The sequence below is a fragment of the Cebus imitator genome, unplaced genomic scaffold (genome assembly GCF_001604975.1).
Source record: "Cebus imitator isolate Cc_AM_T3 unplaced genomic scaffold, Cebus_imitator-1.0 Scaffold72, whole genome shotgun sequence".
In the NCBI taxonomy this organism is placed as follows: domain Eukaryota; kingdom Metazoa; phylum Chordata; class Mammalia; order Primates; family Cebidae; genus Cebus; species Cebus imitator.
The window spans coordinates 5,410,480-5,429,435 of record NW_016107387.1 but is presented as its reverse complement, the minus strand read 5'-3'; the positions used below and the strand labels follow the sequence as shown (position 1 = coordinate 5,429,435).

At 49.6% G+C, this 18,956-nt stretch overlaps 1 protein-coding gene and 1 long non-coding RNA gene across 6 annotated transcripts in view; one reads left to right on the top strand and one right to left on the bottom strand.

Moving 5' to 3' along the window:
- LOC108306514 overlaps nucleotides 1-9,270 on the top strand; it is a 95,806-nt gene extending 86,536 nt beyond the window's left edge. The window contains exons 3-4 of the long non-coding RNA XR_001826175.2: nucleotides 6,541-6,638; nucleotides 9,241-9,270. This is a non-coding gene — a long non-coding RNA (uncharacterized LOC108306514). The remainder of the gene's footprint in view (nucleotides 1-6,540; nucleotides 6,639-9,240) is intronic.
- The window catches only part of PIK3R6 (phosphoinositide-3-kinase regulatory subunit 6), a 64,919-nt gene that overhangs the window by 24,717 nt on the left and 21,246 nt on the right, over nucleotides 1-18,956 (bottom strand). For 3 of the 5 annotated variants that reach the window (XM_017531462.2, XM_037739590.1, XM_017531463.2), the window contains exons 3-13: nucleotides 13,824-13,907; nucleotides 12,789-12,880; nucleotides 12,063-12,131; nucleotides 11,104-11,236; nucleotides 10,860-10,929; nucleotides 9,575-9,758; nucleotides 7,354-7,510; nucleotides 4,133-4,219; nucleotides 3,236-3,659; nucleotides 2,785-2,863; nucleotides 1,709-1,831 (exon numbers count right to left, since the gene is read on the bottom strand). In XM_017531462.2, the coding sequence (XP_017386951.1) occupies nucleotides 1,709-1,831; nucleotides 2,785-2,863; nucleotides 3,236-3,659; nucleotides 4,133-4,219; nucleotides 7,354-7,510; nucleotides 9,575-9,758; nucleotides 10,860-10,929; nucleotides 11,104-11,236; nucleotides 12,063-12,131; nucleotides 12,789-12,880; nucleotides 13,824-13,907 (1,502 nt within the window). Of the gene's footprint in view, nucleotides 1-1,708; nucleotides 1,832-2,784; nucleotides 2,864-3,235; nucleotides 3,660-4,132; nucleotides 4,220-7,353; nucleotides 7,511-9,574; nucleotides 9,759-10,859; nucleotides 10,930-11,103; nucleotides 11,237-12,062; nucleotides 12,132-12,788; nucleotides 12,881-13,823; nucleotides 13,908-14,440; nucleotides 14,509-18,956 lie in introns of those variants that run through there. The other 2 variants (XM_037739591.1, XM_037739589.1) reach the window with 2 other exon arrangements.

The following is an 18,956-nucleotide window of genomic DNA, read 5'->3' as shown; positions in this document are numbered from 1 at the left end:
TGCAAGTTAAAAAATAGACATGTAAAGTGGTAAATTTATGTTACATTTTTACCGTAGTCTTTAAAACTAAAATAAATATGTATGAATCAACGGCTTCCTTTTATATTAGCAGCAGGTACTACCCAAATATAATGGGATAACGATATCATTCGCAAAAGCAAGGAACACTATCACACGTAAGTAATAAATTTAGTGAGAAGTGGACAAAACCTGTTTGGAAAAGATAAAATGACATACTTCACATTAAACACTAAAATTAATTGCAGATAGGCAATTAAATGTAAAAATTGAGACGTGGAAAGTGTTAGAGTATATCAGTGAATATCTGTTTAAGCTTTTGAAAGTATCACTCCAAAGGCAGAAACTGTAAAGAATGAAAGTGCTATGTCCGACTGCATGCAAGTATTAAACTTCTGCAAGTCAGAAAATGGATAGGCAAGTTACAACCATGGGAAAAAAATCTGCAACATATTGACAACAAAAAAGGTAAAATTCTCTTACTATATAGAAGCCCTTTCAAATCGGTAAAAGATGAGTTCCCTCCCTACCGCCAGCCACGGAGGGAGTGCGACACCATGGGTTTGCGGTTAGGAGAGTGTGCTCTGGAGTCAAACTGCCTGGTTCCAAGTGGTGCTCTAGCACTCATTTTGTGACTTCAGACAGGATACCTAATCTCTTTGTGTCTCAGCTGCTTGATCTGTAAAATGGGGCTATCGTGACAATAGTACCTACCAACAGGGGCACCTGCCTCTGGGCTGCTGTGGGAATTAAATGAGCTGCCCTGTGTGTAAGTGTTTAGAACAGTGCCCAATACAGCATAAGTGCTCCGGAAACATCAGCTATTACAATCGTAGAAAAAGGATCCATTCTACTATAAAGACACATTCATGCGTATGTTTATTGCAGCACTATTTATAATAGTGAAGACTTGGGACCAACCCAAATGCCCATCAATGATAGACTAGATAAAGAAATTGTGGCACATATGCACCATGAACTACTATGCAGCCATAAAAAAGAATGAGTTCATGTCCTTTGCAGGGACATGGACAAAGCTGGAAACCATCATTCTCACAAACTAACACAGGAACAGAACACCAAATATTGCATGTTCTCACTCATAAGCAGGAGTTGAACGATAAGAACACATGGACGCAAGGAGGGGAACATCACATACCAGGGCCTGTCAGGGGGTCAGGGGCAAGGGGAGAGAGAGCATTAGGACAAATACCTAATGCATGCAGGGCTTAAAACCTAGATGACTGGTTGATAGGTGCAGCAAACCACCATGGCACATGTATACCTGGGTAACAAACCTGCACATTCTGCACATGTGTCCCAGAACTTAAATTAAAAAAAAAAATGATAAAAAGGATCACAGGAAGCTCATACAAGAAGGAGTATAATTGCCCTACACACTTATGAAAGAATATTTTACTTAGTCTTTTCCACAGTGGTCCAATCGAGAGTAAGCATCTGGTAAGTGTTACAAGTCAGTTCAAAGCCACTATCTGGTTAGGGCCCCTATCTCTCATTTCCTTCCCGCCTCATCTCACTGGACTCTTGAGGTCAAGGGTCAAGTGCGAAAAGATAGCCCGCTGTCACCCCCATCCCACCCTCTCTGCCCACTTGGGCTCTTCCATCCTCCCCTCTGCCCAGACTCCATGCCCCTCCCTCTTTCCCTCCGTGGTACCTCACCCTCCCCTACCATCTCAGCCAGCTTGTGGATGGCGGGGCACAGTGTATTGATGGTGCTCTGGTACCATGGGTCTACGCGGCCCAGGAACGCAGCCAGCTCTCCCAGCTCTGGCTGCCTGGATGCTGCAGGCTTCTGGGAGAAAGGAGATGGGGCAGACACGTCAGGCCCTCTCTTCCAGCTCTGCCTTCCAGCTGCCATCAGCCTAGGCTGTGTGAATATGGCCAAGTCATTTAATCTCTTGGGGCCTCAATTTCTGCATGTGAAGACGCATTGTTGTTCTGTCTTATAAACTCAGATGAAGCTAGAATATCTTTTGCTGAGGTCCATTCACCAGAGACATTGAAAAATGATCACCAGCCTTAAACGGGGAGAGACAATGTGCAGTAGGAAGTAAGACCTATGTCCCCACAACTGGATTTATGGACTTCACTGCCTGAAATTTCTTTGTGTCGGACCAGAAGGTGTGGTGTGTGTGTGTATGTGTGTATATGAGAGAGGGGAGAGAAGGGGAGAGGGAGGGAGGGAGGGAGGGAGAGAGAGAGAGAGAGAGAGAGAGAGAGAGAGAGTCAGTCCTGTGTTTGAAAAGTTTGCAACTAATGCTGTTACATACAAAAACAAAACAAAAAGCCTGCCAACAAGAGAGAGACCCAATCTCTGGGCACATTCAGCCCCCAGAACACCATCTGCAGCCTCCAAAATAGAATCCTGGTGACATCTCTCCCACCTCTACCTTCTTTTTTCTTTTTTTTACATGGAGTTCTGCTCTTGTCGCTCAGGCTGGAATGCAGTGGTGTGATGTCGACTCACTGCAACCTCCACCTTCTGGGTTCAAGCGATTCTCCTACCTCAACCTCCCAAGTAGCTGGGATTACAGGTGCCCACCATCACACCCAGCTAATTTTGTGTATTTTTAATAGAGATGGGGTTTCACCATTGTTGCCCGGCTGGCCTCTCCCACCTCCACATTCTAAGGATGCTGATTCTAGTCCCTGAGCTGGGGATGTGGGGGATGGGAGGCTGCAGGTGTGTCCCTGCCCAGCCTGCCCTGTCTCTGCCCCGCCACTGCTTCCCCACGGTCTAGTCACCTCAGGCGCCAGCACTGGGATGTAGTAGAGCTGCAGGCTGAGTCTGGGAGTGAGGCAGAACTTCTGGGTCTCCCGTTTCCTAGCAACGAGCAGCAAAGCAGAGGAGGTTAGGGGCGGGGCTTGGCTTCTAACAAACTTGGCTCTGCTATGTGTTATCTCTTGGCCTTGGACAATCTGTGTCATCTTTCTGAGCCTCTGCTTTCTCATCTATAAAATGGGTACAGTAATGTCTCCCTCGAAGGCTGGTAAGGGTTCACGGAACTAACGAACATAAAGCAGTGATTGGGTGCTCTGTGATGGCTACGCAGCACTGCACAGCATCCTTTTCTGTCCCACCCTGGCCTCTGCCTCCTGACCTCTTTTGCCACCCTATGATTCTTCACCAGCTTATGCAAAGCCCACCTGTGCCCTGACCAGCGCCCACTCCCCAACCCCCACCTTGGGGCCCCACCTGAGTCTGTGGTAGGCCTGGGCCAGGCGCCCCAGCATTCTGTCATCTCCCAGCACAAGTACCCGGGCTGTGTGCAGCCGAGAGACGCCAGGAAGCACTTCCCCATCCCCACCGGGCCTGCCTGTTCTCCGGTGCAGCCCTGGGGGCCCGTCCCAGCTGCCAGGCATCAAGAAGTCCAGGGGCCACACACGCTTCTTAATGCCTCCTTTGCGCTGCAGCCCAGCTCGCTCTATCTCGGGGCTGCTGGATGCAGGTAGCTCATCAGCCCCCAGGGGAAGGTCCCGCTCGATGCCACTGTCAGTGGACAGCACAGACACCCGGGCCAACTCCCGGTCTGGCCGGATGCCCTGCAGATCCAAGACCTCCAAGTCAGTACTGAGGCGCAGCTGGGATCTTGGGCGGAGGAAGAGCACCAGTTCCTTCCCTGGGATGGGGGAACAAGGGTGGTGAGGACATGTGAGGCTGGCAGGCTACATTCCTGATTTCAGCCAGTTCTCCTCAGAGGATACACATGCACAGAAACACAGACACACACACAGACACATGAGGACACACATCCACACTTACACACAGACACACAGATGCATACACACATCTATAGACACAGACACACATGCACACACACACAGACACATGCACACAGACACATGCACACACATGCACACAAAGATATACTTACAGATGCATACACACATCTACAGACACAGACATACACACATGCACACATGCACAGACACACATGAACACAGACACAATACACATCACACACACAGACAGAAGCATACACTCATCTACAGACAGACACACATGCACACACACACAGAGACACATGCATGCATACATACACATGGACACAGACATATACCACTGTTTCCAGCCAGCTGCATGGGCACTTACAGAGCTGCTCCTTGCCGGTCCACAGGTGGAAGGTAATGGAGGGGCTGGGCAGGGGAATGCTTGGTGGCCGCTCTTGGACAGGGTCACCTGCAGAAAGGAGCAGGCTATGGAGGCCATGGAGGAGAGGGGTGTGGGAGCCTCCTCTGCCCCCCCACTCTGCCCAACTCTTGTTCAGGGTCTTAGAAGGGTGACAGGGACTCTCTCCTTCACATCTGGTCTGCCTTTCCATTTCTGCCACCACCTGCCTGTCCAGGGCCCAACAGTGCAGCTGTCCCCTCCCTGTCCAACAATGCTTAGCAGCTATGTTTCCTACAAACCTAGCTCAGCCCTAAGTGGTCTTCAGAAACCAGCTCACAAGGCCTTTTCCAACATATTATCCTATGCTGGCCACGCCTTCAGCCCTGTGCAACCAGCAGACTGGCTTTCACAATATTGTTTTCTTTTTTTCTTCTTTGTTGAGATGGAGTCTTGCTCTGTCTCCCAGGCTGGAGTGCAACGGTGCAATCTCGGCTCACTGCAACCTCCGCCTCCCGGGTTCAAGCAATTCTCCTGAACCTGGGAGGCAGAGGGTTCAGCCTCCGGGATAGCTGGGATTACAGGCACCTGCTACCAAACGCAGCTATTTTTTGTATTTTTTAGTAGAGACCGGGTTTCACCATGTTGGCCAGGCTGGTCTCAAACTCCTCACCTCAGGTGATCCACTCGCCTCAGCCTCCCAAAGTGCTGGGATTACAGGTGTGAGCCACCACAACCAGCCTCCCGCGGTTGTTAAAACGCCCTGCCTGCATCCAGATGAGGCAGAAAAGACCTCAGCCCTTCTCAGGGCTGCTTCCAATATCTTGTATGCAGTAGACACTTAATTAACATTTGCTGCTGTTGGTGATGCTAAAGAGACCTCATCAGCAAAGTCTAGGGGCAGCAAGAACCCTGGGTAGTCCAGGGGAGAGACCGAGGCCAGCCTGTCTTCCTGCTCCTGTTTCTAGAATCTTTTCTGACCACTCCAGAGGCCCACGGTGGTCAGAAGCAGTCTGCCCTCTGAGCAGACTTTGTCTGCACACTGGACCTCACATGTGGTTTTAGGATTTGGCTCGGTATTCCAATTTCACTTCTATGTTGCTGTGGCCCCTCCTTCATAAGGCTGCAGGCTTCTTAGGGGAGAGCACCTGGTGTTCACTGAGCACCTACTACTGCCTACCAGGCCTTGTTCTACTCACCTGGCACACACTGTAATCATTTCTCTGGATTCTGCCAATGGCCCTGGGTGACAGGTGACATTTTTCTCCTCACTTTACAGGGGAGGAGCCAGGACATAAAGAGGTTGAAAACTGACCCAAGGTCACATACTAAACAGCAGAGTGAAGACTTGAGCCCAGGCAGCTCAGCTCCAGAGTCTCTGCTCTTACCCACAACACTGTGCTTATAACCACTGCTCCATACTGCCCCCTACAGCCATGGGCTTGACAGGGGTGCTGCCTGGTCATTAAGATGCACAGGGCTTAGCCAGGTGTGGTGGCATGTGCCTGTGGTCCCAGCTACTCAGAAGGCTGAGGTGGGAGGATTGCTTGAGCCCAGGAGGTCAAGGCTGCAGTGAACCATTATGGAGCCACTGCACTCCAGCCTGGATGACAGAGTGAGACCCCATCTCGAAACAAAACAAAGCAAATGCACAGGGCAGGCCTGGGCAGGAGACAGGTGTCCCTGGATGTGGCTTGGGGTCAGCCCAGATGGTCTTGCCTGATCCAGGCAATCACTGGTGAATGTCAGCAAGGGGCCATAGAGGAGCAAAGGCAGATTGGCCCCCGAGTTTGTCCCAGCTTCTAGAGAAGAGGGGAGCAGTCTTTTCCATGTGGGATTGGAGGCAGTACAGAATGTTAAAGCAAGAGAGCGGAAAACTGCGAAGATGGAGTCTTTAGGCAGTTTTTATCCTGCCCACCTCACCCAGCTTCTGTGGCCTCCACCTAACCTGGGTTGCCAAGTTCAAACCCAGGGCCTGGCCCACTAACCTCTTCCAGTGGATCCCAGTCCTTAACCCCATGCCTTACGCAGTGGTGTGATCATGGCTCACTGCAGCCTTGATCTCCTGGGCACAACTACAGGTGCACAATCAGTGACCGTGCATATCTGGGACATGCAGGCTGACACATTCCGTGATATTTTGGGTGACCATGAAACAGGACCCAAATCAGAACCACCCTACAACAGCCAGGAAACACATATTTGGGATGTTTCTCTAGTCTATTTCAGATGCCCCCATCTACATGGGGCTTATGTCAGGGTAGGCATTGTCTTACCTACATAACGCCTTGCATAAGATAAGGCGATATCTTATAAATGTGCAAATAGGAAGTGTGAGGAATAAAAATCTATGGTACCAGATATAAACAATGTTGACTCCTCTGCTCTTTTAGATGCTCTGGTCTTTGTACGATCAACTCTTTTGATTACTACAGCAGAGTGGTGAACTAGACAGCCTGGCTTTGCCTCTTACTGCCTTGGGTGATCTTGGGTAAAATATTTAACCGCTAACTCAGTTTCATCTGCTGTAAAGTGTGGATAATAATCATTTCTATCTCATAAGTTGCCTTTGAGGTTTCATTGATTTAATACAGTATAGGCAATATATTTAAATATATGTAAACTGATTAGAGCAGCAGCTGGGGTATATATAGTAGGGGCTCTGGGGGTGTCAGCTGTTATCATGACTAAATTACCCGTCTTCTTTTTTTTTTTTTTTTTTTGAGACAGTGTCTCACTCTGTTGCCCGGGCTAGAGTGCAGAGGTGCTATCTTGGCTCACTGCAACCTCTGCCTCCTGGGTTCAAGTGATGCTCCTGCCTCAGCCTCCCAAGTAGCTGGGATTACAGGCGCCCACTACCACTCCCAGCTGATTTTTTTTTTTTTTTTTTCATTTTTAGTAGAGACAGGGTTTCACCATGTTGGTTAGGCTGGTCTTGAACTCCTGACCTCAGGTGATCCGCCTGCCTGGGCCTCCCAAAGTGTTGGGATTACTAGTGTGAGCCACCACACCTGGCCTAATTACCGGCCTTCTTACTCCTGGTCCTGCCAAATCCCTGGGCTGACCGTCAAGTCCTCAGGCTCTTAGGAGTTAGCCAGGCACGCGGACAGAGGCAGGTCCAGCGCTGCTCTCTGGCGCCCCCTTCAGTGCAGTGATCTACCCCTGCGGGGGCCCTTGGCAGGGTCCCCCATCGTCCCATCGCTTACCGCAGCAGTGCCCTGCTGCTGGCCCCAGCAGTGAGCAGTAAATCTCCTCCAGCCTCTCCACGTGTCCCGCCCGGCTCGGGCTGGCCTCGCTGGCCATCTGCTCCACGGCAGCCACCACGGCATGGAAATAGTGCTCCAGGGTGCGGGGGGAGCTGGCCTGTCGGGGAGGGGCGTCAGAGCCTGGGCCTTGGCCCGGCGCCTACGCACCCCACCTCCTAAGCCAAGTCCGAAGGGCTCTGGTAGCCCAAGGTGACACCTCCCCGCTTTCCCTGGGGGACCGGCAGGAGCTTCCCCCAAAGGCTTCTGGATCTCACATCCAGGGCCCCACACCTGCCCTGCACGTGGGGGGTCTCCTCTGTCTCTCATACCCTATTATGGGGAGACTGCAGGTCTGTAACATCTGTTACCCAGAGGGGCAGAGGTGGCCGCTGACGCCCACCACCTGAAAGTGTCCCTGAGCACTTGGATCACCACTAGACTGAACTTAAGGAAGGCAAAGAGTTTTGTCTGTTTTGTTCACAGCTGCATCTCCAGCACTTAGTACAGCTCACTGCACCAGGCTTGTTCTAGGAGCTGGGATACAGCAGCAAACAAAATGGACAAAAATCTGGGGGCCAAGCACGGTGGCTCACGCCTGTAATCCCAGCACTTTGGGAGGCCAAGGAGGGTAGATCACCTGAGGTCAGGAGTTCAAGACCAGCCTGACCAACATGGTGAAACCCTGTCTCTGCTAAAAATACAAAAATTAGCCGGGTGTGGTGGGGTGTGCCTGTAATCCCAGCTACTCAGGAGGCTGAGGCAGGAGAATCGCTTGAACCCAGGAGGTGGAGGATGCAGTGAGCTGAGATCACTCCATTGCTCTCCAGCCTGGGCGAGAGAGTGAGACTCCATCTCAGGGAAAAAAAAAAATGGGAGCTCCTATTATAGTATGTATATGGCAGAAAGAGCAGGCAATCAACAAGATAAGTAAAATTTTGGTACAATAAATAACAATAAGCACCAAAGACAAAATAAAGCAGAGAAGGAGGATGTGGAATTTGAGGGAGGGGCTAAATTATCTAGATTTTGTCATCTGGGAAGCCTCCCTAAGAAAGTGACTTTTAAGGAAAGACTTAAAGGAAGCAAAAGAGTGAGCCATGCAGGTATCCCAGAGAACATTCCAAGCACAGGGAGCAGCACGCACAAAGGTCCTGGGTGCAAGTGTGTCAGGCCTGTGCATGTTGGGAGAAAAATGAGGAGGCTTGTGTGGCTGGAGCAGAAGAAATGAAAGGGAAAGTTAGGAGACGGGCCAGAGAGAAAATCAAGAGAGGTGGGGACAGGTCAAGGCCCTCAAGATGAGGTTCTTGGAGACAGTTTATTTTGGTTTTTAGAGATAGGGTGTCTCTCTGTTGCCCAGGCTAGAGTGCAGTGATATAATCAAAGCTCACTGCAGCCTTGAACTTGGCTCAAGTGATCCTCTTGCCTTCTGAGTAGCTGGGACTACAAACACATGTCACTACACCTGGCTTTTTAAAAATTATTATCATGTGTAGAAATGGAGTTTTGCTATGTTGCCCAGGCTGGTCTCAAACTCCTGGCCTCAAGCAATCCTCCTACCTTGCCCTCTCAAGTACCTGGGATTATAGGCATGAGCTACTGCACCAGGCTCTTATAGGTCATTGCAGTGACTTTGGCTTTGACTCCGAGTGAGATGATGTAGTAGCCACTATTGTGGTGACACAGATTCCTGCTTTCGAGACTGAGACACTCATTCACCCTGCTGCTAGGAATACTGAACATTGCCTTATGTCTTCTTCTTATTATTATTATTTTGAAACGTAGTCTTGCTCTATCGCTCAGGCTGGAGGGCAGTGCACAATCTTGGCTCACTGCAACCTCTACCTTCAGGGTTCAAAAGATTCTCCTGCATCAGCCTCCTGAGTAGCTGGGATTACAGGCGTGTGTCACTACACCCAGCTAATTTTTCTATTTTTAGTAGAGACAGGGTTTCACCATGTTAGTCAGGCTAGTCTCGAACTCCTGACTTCAGGTGATACACCCAACTCGGCCTCCCAAAATGCTGGGATTACAGCTGTGAGCCACCGTGCCCAGCCAAAATGTATTAATTTTTGATTTGGGGAAAAAGGTGATGTGGAACAGGAGAAGGAGGAAGAGCGGGTGAGTGACTGGTATGGGTATGCAGGGACCAGGGCTAGACCCTGGCTACAGGCAGGACCATTACCTGCAGCTTCCTGTGCAAAGCGCCTGCATGGCAGGCCTCCCCCAGAGCCGCCTGCAGGGCATGGGAGACCACGTGGCGCATGCAGGCCTCTGGTGTCTGCTGCACCTGGGCTGCCTCGATCTCCAGTAGCAGAGCACTGCACACAGAGGCAGACACCAGCTCAGGATCCACGAAGAGGAACACTCTGAGGGCAGAGGCAGAGGGGAGGGGTGGGATTGACAGTAACTAAAGGGAGAGAGGTCACCAGATGGGCATGCTCAGAGCTGTGCAGCACCTCCAAGTAATTTAATTCTGCTAAAAAGAGGAGTCTTCAATTCAGAAGTCTCTATTGGGGATGACAGTAGGGAGTGGTGAGGACTGTGGCAAATAAGAGCGTGCACAGCCCTTCTTGAGGGGCAGCTCTAATCCACTATCCACAGAGGAAAGCAGGCCTAGTCCCATGTCTAGGAAAGTTCTAGCCTCAATTCTGCTCTCTCTCTCAGCATCCTGGCCCAGTGACCAGGTCACCTTCTAGGAGGGACCCTAAATCCTTCCTGCCAGAACTGGAGCTCTGAACCCTGAGGGAATCACACCCTCTCTCATCACCCTTATCATACCAGAGAACCGACCTCCCCTACTCCCTCCTCCTCTCCCACCATGTCTCCTCACCTCTCCCATGCTAAGTCCTCTGGGTGCCCTGGGCCTCCATGCATCCTTCATGAACACAGCACCTTACACCCCAAGCTCAAGCTGTGCCTTTCAGAGCCAAGTTAGTGGAGGTGCCTGCAGAAAAGCTAGGTGCCACTCCCAATTTCATCACCCCTCTCCCCAACAGGAGCAGGGGATACTTCCTCAGTCTTATCTAAGGGGCTGGGCATCCCCCATGGAAGCCCTCAGGCTTCATTGTGCAGTTGCACCTGAGCCCCTCCGCTCTGGCTATTCTGGAGTCTCCTCCAGCTGCCTGGCTGGAAGGATGCTGGATCATGGCCAAGGGCAGGATGGAGGTGGATCAGAACTCCAGAGTGGCCACAAGGCCATGTCCACGCTCTGCATGTAAGCAGGGTAGCTTCGAATCCAACCTGGGAAGAAAGACCTATCCTGCTGTCAGTGGTGTCCAGAAAACAATATGGCACGCCAACCTTGAATTGCAAATGCACTCCACTGCTGGACAAATTTCATGGCTGGGGAGGTCTGCTAGGGCTCTGCTTAATCCAGCCTCCTCTTCTGGCCTCCTGCCAGGGAGGAGTCACTAAAGCCATGGAACTTTTAGGAGGCTGAAGGTAGCAGTTTTTCTGGGGCCACTCACCTCTCTTGGTAGGGATATGGTTCATTCATCAAGTTCTGTTCGGCAATGACCATCCTTTGGTACAGTGTCCCTGCAAACCAGACCACTTTGGTCAACCAGCCCCCAAGTCTCTGATTCCCATTCTCCACCTTCTTACAGAAGGTGTGGAGGCTTTTGAGCTCCGTGGTATCCTGGAGAAAAAGGTAAGACCTTGGGCAGTGTTGGAGGTGAAGCGTGGGAGACAAAGATGCCCAGTGGCTCTTACCTGGGATGGCCGTCTCCGTTTTCAGCCTTGTTGCGCAGTCCAAGGCGACTGTGCAGTAGGGGGTGGGCAGGGTCAGCAATCTTGTGCAAAAGGCATAGGTTCTCCGGTAGAGCTCCTCTGTGATTCCTGTGGCCTGAGTGAGAGTGGGGAGGGAGGGAGAGGTGAAAGGTCCTGTGGGAGTTTCTGGGTAGGGGCTTGGGAGAAGGGGTATAAGGTCAGACCTGACAGCCAGACCTGGGCTCACAGCTCTCTCCCAAACCCGCACCTTCCAGCCTCTTCCTCAGTACCTGTAAGACATCCCTTTGTCTCCCCGCTCCAATTTACTAAGATAAAAATTCTTTGCAACAAGTTCTGCAAGCAAATAAACTCCATCCACCCACCCCCGCCACCCTTCTGCTCCATCAGAGAAGCACATTACTGCGGTCCTCCAGGCTCGAAACCTTGGAGGCACTTCTTCAGCCTCCTTTGCTCATCCTTACATCCCACAGGCCTGAGATGCTCCACAGTACCCCAGAGCCCTCCCTCCCCACCTCAGTGTGCCCTCTGCCTCTGCTGGAGCCAAGCCACATCTTGACCGTGGACTCTCCAGCAGCCCCCAGACTTGCCCTTCCTGCCTTCCTTCACCACCACCCCCACCCCTGCAACAATACCCAGCTCCCAATGACTCTTCCCGAGACAGTAACCATGTCTGTATCATGTCTCCTTGTCTCCTGTTGCATTGCACACATGAGCAAACCCAAAGACCTCATCCTGCCATTCAAGGCCATTGTCTCTCCAAAGTTATCTCTCCATATAGGAGGGAAAGGGGGTGGCTAGTGCTTAGAAGCTAGTTTAGGGCAGGCAGTCCAAGGGATTTTCTAGGCTCATCCTGGCAGACTGCCCTCTAAGGAGAAAGGACAGTGTCCGGCTCAGCCACATGCAGGTCACCACTACCACCTTGACCCCAGCCCCCAGCTCACCTTGGTAAGCACGTACATTACAGTGTGCAGCAAGGGAATGATGACATGCCGGAGGTCCTCGCTTTCCGCCTGGAAAACAGGAGATCACATGACAGGTATTGGGCTGGGGAACTCCCCACTCCTAGCAGGAGGTAGTCTAGAGTGGGGGTGGGCAGGAGATGGGGTGGAAGGTAGCCAGGAGGAGGGCAAAGGGCCATCGTCTGCTCTGGAGAGCAGGGAGGGGAAGGCACACAGGTGCGGGAGCCCCTCAGGGAGGGTATGGGAGCATGAGGGGCCTCAGAGAGCTCTGCAGGGGAGGGGCCAAATTCCATCAGGCAAGGAGCTGCAGCAAAGCAACAAAGCAACAAACAAGCCCCAGCTTGGAGCACAATGTTCTGCAAGCAGAACATTGGGTAGTGTAGAGGATAGTTTATGTGGTCCAAGGATAATTTTGAGAAATGTCAGTAGTCATATATTTATGTTTATAGGTACCTTCTGTTTCTGACAAGTGATACAGGTTTTCCATTTGCGGTTGTGTTATGGAGCTTCTTTTTGAAAGAAGTTTATTCAAGTAAAACAGTGGGAATTGATGTAAAAAAAAGTTGCTTATGTAAAAGTACAGGAGGGAGATGCATATGGTAAAAATCATGCAGGCGACCAAAGCTTGGGAGACACAGAGCCGCCAGGACTGAGTCCCTGCCCAACTGGCCCCTCTCTTCCTTTCCTCCCAGAGGTCCAGGAACTCACCTTCTCCAGCTCTCTGAGCAGAATGCGGACCAGCGCCGGGCTCTTACTAGGATCTCGCTCGACCTTCCTGTGCAGGGACCACCTCCACATGCCTGGGCCAGGAGAAAGGGGAGCCCAGCATAGCCAGGTGGGCAGGGGGCTCTTAGAGGAGACCCCTCTGAGTAGGACCCTGAGCCCTGGAGCCCCAGCTGCAGCTCTGACCAGCCACAGGTCTGACTCCACCACCAGTGCTTGATCTAGGTGCGCCTGCGCGGGCTCCTTCCATGGGGGGCAGTTCTGATCTGCAGCCCTTGTTGGACAGTGAGCTCCCAGGGAAGAAATGAGGGCAGGTGGGACACAAGTGGGGACAGGTGTGTGTCATGTGGCACAGAGCAGCAGTGCTTGCAGGCGTGTCCCCAGCCACATTCTGGAAGTCCTGCAGGCCTGGAGTGCCGAGGGGAATTAGGTTTGGAAGTGGACCTAGGGAAGGTGGTTAAGAAAGAGGGTGGCAGGTGGAGCGTGGTGGCTCATGCCTGATAATCCCAGCACTTTGGGAGGCAGAGGCAGGTAGATCACTTGAAGTCAGGAGTTCAAGACCAGCCTGGCAAACATGGTGAAGCACAGTCTCTACTAAAAATACAAAAATTAGCCGGGTGTGGTGGCCTACATCTGTAATCCCAGCTACTCAGGAGGCTGAGGCAGGAGAATAACTTGGACCCGGGAGGCAGAGTTTGTGGTGAGCCAAGTTTGCGCCACTACACTCCAGCCTGGGCAACAGAATGAGACTCCATCCCCAAAACAAACAAACAAAAAGGGGTGAAAGAGGGTGGCAGATCCCCTGTGCTCTGTGGCAGTTGCCGGGAGGGCTGAACTAGGGAGCAAAGAAGTCTTCTCAGTCCTTTAGGCTCTAGGTATTTTCAGCAGGAAAGAGGTTTTGCTAGAAGACCCTCGCGCCATGAGCTCCAGGCCGGGGCCCTTTCCTGGTTGTGCATGTGGAGCTGGCTGGGGTGGGGTGGAGGTCAGGGGGAGCAGCTGCTGCCACTAGCTGGCTCTTACCTTGGTTGCTCTGCAGGGCAGGGACCTGGGTGCTTAGCTCACGGAGCACAGCCTGCACGCTCCTCTGGAGGTCCAGCTCCACATCTGGGCAGTGGTGGGGTGGGAGGAAACTCAATCCACTGAGCCTCACCCTCGTCCCACCTCCATTCCTCCTGAGAATGTCTTTAGCCACTTCTCTGAGCCTCAAGAGGTGCCCAAAGTAATTGACTTAGAGTTTGCAGCCAGGGCTGGAATACAGCCTTTCCTTCCACATTTCTGTGTTCTTTGTAAAACCAGCATTTCCCCAAGTGCAGTGTGTGTACCATTGGTGCTGTGAAGGACAATTTTAGGTAGTATACAGACACCTTAGAATCTGAAGAGTTATGCATTTATTTTAATGCATGTTAGAAAATACGTACATATATATATATATATAAACTATTAGGTTGGTCCAAAAGTCATTGCAGTTTTTGCCATTATTTTTAATAGTTCCTCAATCCATGCATGAAGCTAAAACTTATTTATTTTATTTATTTATTTTCTGAATCCTACAGAACTCTGTCTTTTCTGGTAGTCTCCCACTCAAGTATAAAGCTAAAATCTTAAAGTCCACTTAAGGAAATGTATCAGTTACGTACCAGGACAAGTGGTAACAAAGACTCTCTCCTTGACCAGACCTTCCTCAGGCTCCTCTTAGCCCTCTTCTTGATTAGGCCTCAACCTTGGCTCCTGTCCTGTCTTTGGCCTGCCCATCCCAGTTTTAGCGAGAATCCTGCCAGATGAGTTTAGGTTGGAATCCGTCACTGTTGATATCTGCTGAAGCCCTTCATCCCTCACCTTTGATATAAAAGAATTTGACCCACATCAGTCTGGCATGGTGGCTCACGCCTGTAATCCCAGCACTTTGGGAGACCGAGGTGGGCGGATCACGAAGTCAAGAGATGGAGACCATCCTGGCCAACATGGTGAAACCCTGTCTCTACTAAAAATACAAAAATTAGCTGGACTTGGTGGCATGCACCTGTCGTCCTGGCTACCTGGGAGACTGAGGCAGGAGAATCACTTGAACCCGGGAGGTAGAGGTGGCAGTGAGCCGAGATCGAGGCACAGCACTCTAGCCTAGCAACAGAATGAGACTCCATCTCAAAAACAAAACGAAACAAAAAACAAAGAAAGAATTTGACCCTCCTCTAGCAAGAATCCTATTAGCTCAGTTTAGCAAGAATACCCCGACCCTTGATGTCTCCTCTTAGGAATTTTCCATCCACTGATCCCTTCACTCTGCCCATGGGCTACAACTCCCCAACTGGCTTTTCCTTATTCCAAGTTGAGCCTACTCTCTCTTTCCTACGGCAATAGTCTTGGATAAGTCTTCCTTACCATTTTAATAAGTGTCGGAATAAATCTTTTCTTTACCATGGAAAAAAAAAACAAAAACAAAAACGAAAAGTGGTACAAGAATAAGCACCTGACATTTGGGAATCGTAGCTGTGAGAATGTACCTTGCTGATCTCCCGCTATAATGGACCCAGGTCTGCAGCCACTGTGCTGTTGCAGTGGTTTGGATATTTGATCCTCCAAATCTCATGTTGAAATTTGGTCCCCAGTGTTGGAGGTAGGGCCTAATGGGAAGTGTTTGGGTTATGGAGGTAGATGCCTCATGAATGCCATCCTCGCAGTAGTGAATTCTTGTTCTATTCGTTCCCCTGAGAACTGGTCGTTAAAAAGAGCCTGGTACCTTCCCCCTCCTCTTGCTTCCTCTCTCAGTATGTGATCTGCCCATGCTCGCTCCCCTTCTTCCGCCAGGAGTGGAAGCTTCCTGAGCCCCTTATCAGAAGCAGATGCTGGAACCCTGCTTCTTGTACAGAACAGCAAGCCAAATAAACTTCTTTTCTTTCTAAATTACTCAGCTGCAGGGTTTGTGTTTTTTTTTTTTTTTTTCCTTTTGAGACAGAGTCTCATTTTATCACCCAGGCTGGAGTGTAATGGCATGGTCTCTGCTCACTGCAACCTCTGCCTCTGGGTTCAAATGATTCTCCTGCCTCAGCCTCTAAAGTAGCTGGGACTGCAGGAGCCTGCTGCCACGCCTGGCTAATTTTTTTTGTATTTTTAGTAGAGGTGGGGTTTCACTAAGTTGACCTGGCTGGTCTCAAACTCCTGACCTCGTGATCTGCCTGCCTCAGTCCCCCAAAGTGCTGGGATTACAGGTGTGAGCCACTGCACCTGGCAGGTATTCTTTTATATTATAGTAATGCAAACAGACTAAGAAAGCTGTAAAATCCATCACTTTCTGCTGAGCCACACTTCCCAGCCAATACAGAGTACAGCAGGGGTTCTAAAGCAGGCCCCTCCCCAAGAGACACTCAAGCTTCTCCAATTGCCCTGCTGAGCTCTTCTTGGACTCCCATCAGTCCAAGGCATTTCCACTGACCTTCTTCCTTTTCTCCTTCATTTGGAGTCAAATTTGTACCAGGGTCTGACAGCTGCTCCCCCAGATCCCTCTCCATTTCTATCACACAAGTGTTTCCCCAAATAAATCCCTGAACTTGGTTGTCTGTTTCTTGGCAGAGCCGGACTCAGATAGGAAGTACGGAAAACACTCCTCACACAATAAATTCCTCTTTGCAATTAGCTCCCACTAAGAATTTGCCATTATAGGTGAGTGTGGATTCCTTAGTTGTCAGACAACACAAACCATGTGCTGCAAGGGTTCCTCTTTGACTTAACTATCAGAAAACGTACAGTCAGAAAACTTACAGCCCAGCCTCAAAAATTAGCTCCTCCCAAGTGACAGAGATCTCTCTTTTGGGCTCCTTTTCGGTGCTGCTGCTTTCTGTTCTATTTAATCTATTTCTGAATTGCCTCAGATTCCTTTGGAAGTAAGTAGAATGGTGATAACAAATTTAAAAATCAGCAGATTGCAGTCCAAGAGTTAAACACTTTTTTAGGCCAAGCCATCATATGTGTTGGTGCTCATGGTCTGGCCCTTCCTCAGACCCACGCAAAGCCTATGGGGGCCACATCCCTGAAGCCCCCACTTTCTTCCTGGCTCTCACATGTCCCCTGTGGGACACTTGTCCCTGGCAAGGCCTGATCCTGAATCTTCTCCAGGCTGAGAGTGGACAGGGTGTTACAGCTGCATCTAAGCATCCGATCCCTCTGCTGGGCAGAGCAGCATCTCCCCAAACTGTCAAGGAAATCATTTAGCTTGGCAAGAAGGTTGGTCACAGTCTTTCCTCCATCTATGCATTTCCACCTTGCATGAAAATTTAATGAGTTAATGCAGAATGAGTTATTAGAAAATTCGCTGGTGCTAAGTGTTCTTTCTTTTTCCTCCGTCCCTCCCTGTCTCTCTCCCTCCCTTCCTTCCTTTCTTATTTCCTTCCTTCCTTCTCTTTCTTTTCTCTCTTCCGCCATATACTGCACAGAAAGACTGAAAACTGTGGCAAATGTGATTTCCTTCCTTTCCCTCATCAGAAGCGCAGCCAAGCCTTTGTCTTCTGAGCCCCAGGTCCTCTTGCTTTGCAAGGGAAGTTAGGTTTTTATGTTTCACAGAAAAATACAGAGGTTGCCAGTAGCCCCCGGAGGCCACTTCAAATAAATTTTGTTTTTGAATATCTGGATAGCTAGAACAAACTCTCAGGCTTGGGTCCACATCTGGCTTGCTGTGTGTTTTGTTTGGGCTTGTATCATGTATCTTAAAAATAAAAAACAATGAATTAGCTGCCAACATTGACAAGTCAGGAGATTTTGCATAACAGTTTGGGTTTCTGGCATCTCTTGAAAATCTGGCGATCTGTTCTCTTGAACACTGGGCCTGCATTCTTCTCACATGTGACAACCATAGGGGGTGGAATCACACAGCTTCTCTAGGTCTTTGCAGTTCCCCATGTCTCTGTTTCACTCATTTACATCCTCTGCCTGGCCCCTGGAGGCACTTGAATTTGAGGTTCATGGCAAGCTGATTGAGCCAATCAAGATGGATTGTCTAAAAGGTGCAGAGGAAGGCTGATACTTTTAAAGAGGAGAGTGGTCCAGCCCAAGGGTGGAGGCTGGATTCCCTAAGACTGTGAGGGCACAAGGGTTATGTAGGGTTCCAGGGAATGAGGAAAATCAGACCTGCTGGGACAAAGCTTACCAGTGGTGGCAAAGATCAGATGAGGATGGCTAAGCACTGAACCCTGTGCCTCTGATGCCACAGCAAAGGTCTACCTAGCCATCTTCACTAGAGCATGAGAATGTCCCCCAAAGCAGGCTCTGTCTCCCTCTGGACCTTGCAAGCCTGGCCAAGCAGTTCTGGTGGCTGCAGCCACCGTGGACTGGAGACCACAGCCTTTTCCCACTACCCAGACTTTATAAACCCTGAGCTTTTCACAAACTCCCATGGAGGGGGAAGCACTCCAAGAGAATGATGCTAGAATTCATCCTAACCTTGGAAAATGAGAGGTTGAAGCTGGTTTTCATTTGATTAAATGAAAGAAAGAAATGGGATATTTCCTGTGTCTCAAGTGACTTAGCATTGTTCATATATGATATGCAGGTCTAACATCCTTGATGACTCTGAACAGTCAATTAGATAAATGGCATCCTTTATTATGATCCTCCTCTGCATTCAGGAATGTGGGATATTACTAATTAGGTATTATTATTAATATTAATTTTTTATTAAAATAAATTTTAACTTTTAGGTTCAGGAGTTACATACACAGGTTTGTTACCTGGGTATACTAATTGATACTGAGGTTTGTAGTATGGATGATCACATCACCTAGGTATGATGAGGAGTACTATTACCAGTAATAGTCAATTGTCAATTTTTGTTTTTGTTGCAATTGCTTTTGAGGACTTAGTCATAAATTATTTCCCAAGGTCAATGTCTAGAATAGTGTTTCCTAGGATTCATATAGTTTGAGGTCTTACATTTAAATCTTTAATCTTGAGTTAATTTTTGTATATGGGGAAGTGTAGTGGTTCAGTTTCATTCTGCATATGGCTAGCCAGTTATCCCAGCACTATTTATTGAATAGAGAGTCCTTTCCCCATTGCTTATTTTTGCCAACTCTGTTAAAGATCAGATGGCTGTAGGTATGTACCTTTATTTCTGGGTTCTCTATTCTGTTCCATTGTTTATATACCTATTTTTATACTCGTACC